The sequence below is a fragment of the Austrofundulus limnaeus genome, unplaced genomic scaffold (genome assembly GCF_001266775.1).
Source record: "Austrofundulus limnaeus strain Quisiro unplaced genomic scaffold, Austrofundulus_limnaeus-1.0 Scaffold72, whole genome shotgun sequence".
NCBI classification, from domain to species: Eukaryota; Metazoa; Chordata; class Actinopteri; order Cyprinodontiformes; family Rivulidae; genus Austrofundulus; species Austrofundulus limnaeus.
The window spans coordinates 77,053-84,780 of NW_013952474.1; the positions used below are offsets into that span (position 1 = coordinate 77,053).

At 42.2% G+C, this 7,728-nt stretch overlaps 1 protein-coding gene across 3 annotated transcripts in view; it reads right to left on the minus strand.

The window, feature by feature from the left end:
• Positions 1–279: 279 nt before the first annotated feature.
• Positions 280–7,728, minus strand: part of cfap221 (cilia and flagella associated protein 221) — a 38,756-nt gene continuing 31,307 nt past the window's right edge. For all 3 annotated transcript variants that reach the window (XM_014010651.1, XM_014010650.1, XM_014010652.1), the window contains 6 exons: positions 6,934–7,013; positions 6,784–6,859; positions 6,461–6,552; positions 3,306–3,386; positions 3,152–3,237; positions 280–674 (listed from right to left, as the gene is read on the minus strand). In XM_014010651.1, the coding sequence (XP_013866105.1) occupies positions 595–674; positions 3,152–3,237; positions 3,306–3,386; positions 6,461–6,552; positions 6,784–6,859; positions 6,934–7,013 (495 nt within the window). In that variant the 3' untranslated portion in view covers positions 280–594. The remainder of the gene's footprint in view (positions 675–3,151; positions 3,238–3,305; positions 3,387–6,460; positions 6,553–6,783; positions 6,860–6,933; positions 7,014–7,728) is intronic.

Consider the following 7,728-nt stretch of genomic DNA (forward strand, 5'->3'; position numbering starts at 1 on the left):
TGTTCACAGACTGTCAGCTCTTTGGATAACTAAATCCGACCTCATCTGCTTTCTTTTTTATTTATTTATTTATTTATTTATTTATTTATTTATTTATTTATTTATTTATTGTGAATTGAATGTCTCTAATTAATGATGGACAAATAATAATCGGGAAGCTTCTTGAAACAAAACCTGGATCAGGACTCTGTCGGAGCTACAAGAAGGAGAATTTCTTTGTTTTGTGGATTCATTTTAATGGTTCTGTCGTGTTTCGTTGCAATCAAACAATAACAAACATGGACCTACTTTGCTTTCTTGATAAAACAAAACAAACAAAAAGTATTACAGTTGATGCAGCTCGTTAGAAGAGAGCTGCACTTTTAACAGATCTGAATCAGGTGGGTGGAGGGAGAGCACATCTCTGAGTCTGTGGAGAGGAGCTTAAAGGAGGCTTACAGGTGGGCGAGAAACTAACTAGGTTTAATTTTCCAGGAGCAGAAAAAAGTCGAGTGGGCCGACTGCTGTGTGCTAACTGCTGCGTGGGCTGTCCCGGCTCTTCTTTCTGCCCAGTTCTGCCCACTCCTAAAGTTCTGTCGGCCACTTCGAGCTGCTTCAGTTGGGCCATCGCTCTTCTTCCCATCTGGCTGATGTCAGACCTGCGGGTTGCCTCCAGCTGGTGGTCCCGGTGGTGTCTGGAACAGGAGTGTTATGGATTAATTATGTATATCTGTTCTACCTTGACACTGTCCAGTAATCATTTCTTATTATAACCAGTTTCGGCTGTTTTACTCTATCAGCCCAGACTTCAAGACTCCAGCAATGCGTGACCTCTCTTATTTTCGATAAGGTAGCTCTTGGGCTGAGAGCCCTGTTATTGGTTAGGTGGGTACAGTTGTTGAATTGTGATTGGTTGTAAACTGTCACATGATGTTATCATGATGTTATATTCTTGGCTGCTTCCCGCTGACGAGTCAGTCACAACTCAGCAGACTTCCTGTTTGACCGTCTGCTGGGCTGTTGCTCAGAATTAAATCATTTGACGACCATACACGCAGACTTTCTGTGCATTTATTCCAACGTGTTTCTGCATTCTTGGTAAATCATGCCATGACAGGAGCAATGGAGAAATGAAAGCTGGGTGTCTTCAAAAATCTGAGTTTGACCTTAAAAAGTCTTAAAATACGCTCAGTGACAAATATGTTAAGCACTCAGAAGTACAGGTCGGATTTAGTCCATGTGAAGACCCTTGATGGTGGATGGCTTTGATTCACAAGGTACTGTGAGTCTAAGAAAGCCGTAGTGTTATCAGGAAGTTGCCAGAGAGTCCTAGAGTCAGTCAAAACATCCAAGACTGTGAGGTACAGCCTCAGTTCAGCTCTGGTTCTGATATAGAGGGCCTAAACACCACAAAGTCATATCAATGTCTTATCCCTCCTGAACAGACGAGGGTATTCTAATAATACCTAGAAAACAGATACTGGCCTCAAATACTCGTACTTGTACTCATGAAAACATAKTGATGTAAAGGATCGGGATTCTTTGGATCTAAAAATCCAGTCAACACACAGAATGGGGTGATTCACAGAACTTTTTTTAACAAAAGAAATACTCTCTTTGCTATTGGGACAGGATCTCAGGAACCCAACCTGTCGGCAGGGGTGAAGGGGTCAAACCCACAGGAGATTCTTAAGTGTGGTCCAAGAGACGGCCCTGAAATTAACGTGACATCCATGGGTGGACAGCTACAGAACTGGGAAGGCAGAGAGGAGTCAGAACCATTAAATTTGAGTCCATAAGAAAAAAKCATGCAGGGACAGGCAGAAGAGCAGAGGCTCAGGAGGCAGAAACAGGYTCGACATCACGATGACATGGCTTCAAGAAGTGCTAGATTTCATCTGCACAGAGCTTCAGATAATCTGACACCTGTGCTCAGATCCTGGAGAGCACAGGTTGACATGAGTGGACAGGTACAGGTGACTATGGTTAGGTGAGGAGTAGTCAGGGAGATGAAGTCCAGGTAAGACATGAAAACGATCCAAAAGATGAATGGTGACACCTGGGTGACATCATTTCTTCTGTTCCAAGAGACAGCAGTATTAGTACTAGGACAGTACTCACTAACTACTCTGTATCTGTAAGTACCCACACTAAGTATTTGCACTTCAACAACTAGTATTGGGACACCCCTAAACAAAGCAAGTTCATGAACCGACTCACATTTAGGTTGTCTCAGCAGACAGCTCTGACCCAGCTCCATCCAACCTGCTGCACATCCAGGACCACTCGGACCACCTGTGGGTCCACTCGCAGCAGGAGAGGACAGACTGTAGGAGTCTGAATCCAACGTTTCTGAAGTCCACCATGACTTCCCCTGCTGGTTTGTTCTGAGGCTCGTTTGGAGGGCGGACCTTCCTGCCACCTGCAGCTCAGTTCATGTGACGCCTTTGCTGGAGCCATGTTTGTAGATCTGCAGCTGCATCTTCTCAGCTCTGCAGTGGCATTAAACCGTCTTGGGAATGCACAGGTCAGCTCTTTAACTTACTGGATCCAGGTTTGAGGGGAACTAGAACTTACAACACAGACCAGCAAATTTGTTTTCTTTTCATTTCCATCAGCCTGTCTCGCTCTGTTTTCTGTCAGTGAGTGCATTTAAAACCTTTTAAATAACTTCTTAAATTACTGTTCTCAAAGCTACCATATTAATTACATAATAACTCCTAATTCCTTCTTTTAACTGAAATCTTTCAACATCCAGTTATTGTGAGTAAAGAAACGTCAAAACAAAAGATCTTTTATTCAAATATGTCGGAGCTTTTATCAGATGTCAGAGAGAGGAGAATAAAGCATATTTTTATGACTCTGGTTAATAATTGTAAACTGTGTGTTCCAGCAGGCAGGAAGCTGTTGTTGGAAGGAACTGCAGCTGCATGAAATGCTCATTTATTAACTTTATGTTTGGTTTATCTCGAGCGCTTCCCGTCTTTAAACGGCGGCCTTTTTGCAAAAACTGCAATATTTTTAGTCCAAATGTGGACATTTGTTCCTATTTATAGCCTGGGAGCTGCTTCCTTCACGTAAATATGAATTCATCAGACTGTGTTGGTCRCTGCTGAGTTTAGAGTGTGAGCGATGGGTTTCTTCCCCGCGTCGTGCTGATTGTGGAGCTGACCTGCCCGGAGCTCCTGCTGCGAGGCTGCTGTTGGAGGCCCGAGCTCGGACGCGATCGTCTCCGGTGAAAGCTGGACTCCCGGGCACCTGCGGAGGAGAAGAAACACGGGTCACCTGGAGGCCGGCGCAGAGGAGGCGCTTGGCGGCGTTCTTACGGGTTCTCTGCTGGAGGTGGAAGGTCGGCGAGAGGAGGCGGAGCCTCGAGTGGAAGCACGTCTGCGTTGTAACTGACAAACCTGCACAGAGGGGAGAAATCCCATTTTAAACAAGATAAAAGCTGGTTTTATTTATAATAAAATGACCAAACATCCCTGTTAGGGTTTGTTTTCGGAGGCAGTTAGAGAGTAAATATTTCTCTCTACTGGATAACAAGCTTTAGAATCCAAAAATCTGTCTCTGCATTTCCTGTTTTAAGTTTACCGAAGCGTGTTTTATGCAAAAAACAAACAAACTATGCTTCAGATCCACTCTGACAGACAGAAAGCAAATCTTTTGCCTCACCAGGCGTCTCGTTAAGCAACGCCAGGAAGGAAAGAGAAAACAGGTGAAGGGAGAGAAAACCATTTCTGAAAGCCCAAATTACTGGAGATTCTTCTCAACTTAAAAACAGCTTCACTTCTGGAGGAGAAACGCCTCGTTAGCTGCATTACTCACAAATCTAAACAAGAACTGAGCCGGTGATGTTATTTAAGATGATCTGTAATCGTATGTGTCCTGGAGGAGGAGAAGGAAAACATCTGCATAAATATCACTTCTTTACTGTCCTTTTAGGATAAAATGTAAATTAAAGCTGAACAAATCACATCTTAACGTGTTTACYGGCTTCATTTCTAAACCCTAACAGGAAATAAAGAACAGTAAAAAAATTCTAAAGATTGAGCAGCTTTACATGCAGAACACTGGATTATGTTAAACAAATCCAGGTCACGGGGGACACCTGGACAGGTCCATCACAGGAATACATGGGGACAAACAACCGTTCACCTGTTCACTCTTAACTGTGGGATGAAACCAGACTCCGCCCACAAAGGCAGGGAGCCTGGGACTTTCTGACCGCCACCTACGGAACGGCTTCGTCATTACAAATTTCCTACGAGACGAKTGAGACCAGTGTTTGCTGACAGAACGGACACAGAAGCTGGTAAACATGCTGCTGAGTCTAGAAGAATAAAACAGCTTGTAGGGAGGAGGAGGAATCAGATTTAAAATGCACCAATTACTGCTTTACTGTCTGATTCCAAAAACCAATTTTATGATCTGCTGATACAGACCTGAAGGTAACTGACAAGACGTATCTGATTTTGACCCTTTTCAACCTGCCGATGTCAACTTTGGCCGAATCAGATATTTTTTCAGTTCTGTTTGTCCAATATGGCTTTTGACTGATTCTGTATATATATATATATATATATATATACTGTATTAGGGGTGCAACAATACATGTACCCGTATCGAACAGTGCTGTATCGAACAACACAGATTTAAAAATTTACTTTATCAACTTGTCTTCTGAAGATGCTCTGTGTTAAAGGATCAGTGGATCTGTGTTCAACTAKTCCACCTAGGCTGCATTTTTGAGGGCAGATCCACTGAGAAACTTGTTGTTTCAGCAACATTTAATTTAAAAACTGTACTTTTGAGGTTAAACAAATGTTCATGATTAATATAAATAAATTACAAATTAAAAGGGCATGGAAATTTCTCCTTTTTGTATCGAAAAAATATCGAACCGTGAGACTGAAGTATCGAACCGAACCGTGAATTTCCTGTATCGTTGCACCCCTAATATATTTTTTCTTCTTTTTTTACAGCTCTGACCTGAGGTAATGATTTGGAGTTTGGTTGGGGTTTTTTCCCTTCACTTAATGAATTTTGTTGTAAATATGTTTAAAGTTTAACAAACGTTTACATATTTTAACATACTTTTTCCAACAAAAGACCAAGATCAAGTTTCCTTCTTACTCATCTCCTGCTTCCTCTGACTTTAYGCTCCTCAGGTTCAATACCAGCATTTTTACAAGTACTTGTACAAATGTCCGATACGCGGGACTGAAACCATACTAGTATCAATACTGCATTGAATATTTTACAGTTTACATTTCAATTGAAAAGTTTATTAGTTCCATGTTTAAAAAATGTATACAAGTTGAAATAAAATCTTGTTTTTTTATTGGTTGTAAAGGTTTCAGCAGTATACAGGTATATCATGCTGAATGTTTGATCTGACCCAGTCAGAGGAGCTGTAGGTCTATAAGGAAGGAGAGACACCTTGTTCTAAATTTAAAAAAGTGTTTTTAAAGTATTTGTGTAATGTTTAAGTTCTAACTCAGAAAGTACTCGGTATTGGTGAGTACCCAAACTGAAGTACTCATACTTGGTTTGAGAAAAACAGGTCCTGGGACACCCCTACTTCTTCACTAAGTATTTATTATATACTTTTTTCTAAGAGTGAATCACTTCACTTTAGTGTGTTCACTGACTGAAGACATCAAATTCAGCTGGTCAAGGTTAAAACTGTCTGATCTCAGCCACTGGCCCACTCATCAGTGCATTCTTTTTTTTTTTTTTTTTTGATCAAAGTTTTTTTTATTTTTTTAACACTAACTACAGAAAAAAAACTAACAAGAACAAATTCTTAGTTTTTATTTGATGATTTTTGTTTCTAGTTAGTTCCTCAGCCAGTCCTGCCACGCCCCCTCACACCTGTCTCCTCATTATCCTTCATCTATTTAGTCACTCTGTGTTGTTTTTGCCTTTTTTGCTGCTCATCTCCTCAACTTTTCCTGTGTTTATCCCCAGGATTTAGTCAGTTTGCTGCCTTTTGTTTTATCTAAAAATAAAAAAAACGTTTATTTTCTTGACGCCCCCCTTGTTTTGTCTGCATTCTGGGTCCAAACCACCATAAAAAGACTGTGACATGGAGGTCAGGGAAGAGAAATGTTGCGTCTTTCAAACAGAAGGTCACAAATTCCTCCAGAAGCTGGAGAGATCTGAAGACAATCCTTCATTTTTTTTTTTTTTGTGTAAACAACAGTCCTGCAGCTTCGAGTGGASTTTAGTGACATTTTGCTGAGCTCAAGCACGAGTTTTGTGGGAAATATGCTCAATTTAATAACATTTCCTCGCTTGTCATGATGGAATAAGAGGATGAACAAACTGTGCTGCAGTGGTCGATCCGGCTGCAGATGATGATGTATTTATGTCAGCAGGGAGGTGAAACAGCTCCTCACCCTGCGGCTCACATTCTGAAGCCGTTCTGTCGAGGTTCGGCTACCGCAGCACTCAAAGCGCACACAAACTTCTGACCTACCTGTGTGGAGCTGAGTCGCAGACGAGCCGCTCGGACTCACAAATTACAGAGCTGGAATCCAAACTCCATTTCGTGACCCCGCCGATCACTTCCTGTTGTCGGGGAAATGAAATGTCACAGTTGAACAATTTCAGGCATAAAAACCAGAGCTATTTTCTGTTTTCTTACCCACATTCAAGAAAAATACTCTTTTTGTCAGGCACTTTAGTCTCACAGAGAAATATGAGTTTGAATCTCATGAAAAACAACCATGGTCAAGTACTTTATTGGCTTGACTAAAAGCATTTCAGAGAGAAAAACAGCAAACCTTGAAAGAAAATTACCTTCTGATCAAGAAACAGCCCAGTGTGTGCGCTTTGTGTTGTGGGGCCATGTGTGTTGCTTTCAGGGACATCATACCTGCACCAGAAAAGAAGCAACGCAACAAATGTTTGGAGGTCAAAGAGGAGTAATGAAATAATGAGTGATGTTACCTGGACACAGGGTTGAACTCCAAGTTGCTCTTCAGATATTTAGGTTTTGGTTTGTAGGTTTTAAGGCCTGGTGTCGGGTTCTAAAGCAGAACATAAATACAGAAATTGCATGCTTATTGCTGAAGCTTTCTTGAAATATTTCACTTGCAGAAAAAAAGCAGGAATAACCTGAAAAGATTGGAAAATCATGAAACGAGCACAAAACGCTGAAATCAACTGAATGAGCATAAGTTAGCAGAAGAAAGTTAAAATGCTTTCTGCTACTACCACACTAAATATGAGCTTAATATAAGTCTAATGCTGCATTCACACTAAACACGATTTGGGCATCAAAAACATGTCCAACGCTTCAAGTTGGACGCTTGTGCACTTTGAGGTCAGACGCTCGTCAAAATTGCTCTTGATGCGCATCAGGACCAGCTCTACACCCTCAGCAGGGTCCTGGAGGGTGCATGGGAGTTCGCCCAACCTGTCTACCTGTGTCTTGTGGACCTGGAGAAGGCGTTCGACCGTGTCCCAACGGGGGCGTTGTGGGGGGTTCTCCGGGAGTATTGGGTACCGGGCCACTTGATACAGGCTGTCAGGTCCTTGTACGACCGGTGTCAGAGTCTGGTTCGCATTGCCGGCAGTAAGTCGGGCTCGTTTCCGGTGAGAGTTGGACTCCGCCAAGGCTGCCCTTTGTCACCGATTCTGTTCATTACTTTCATGGACAGATCACTTTTTGCGGATGATGTGGTCCTGTTGGCTTCATCGGAACGAGATCTGCAGCTCTCGCTGGAGCGGTTCGCGGCCGAG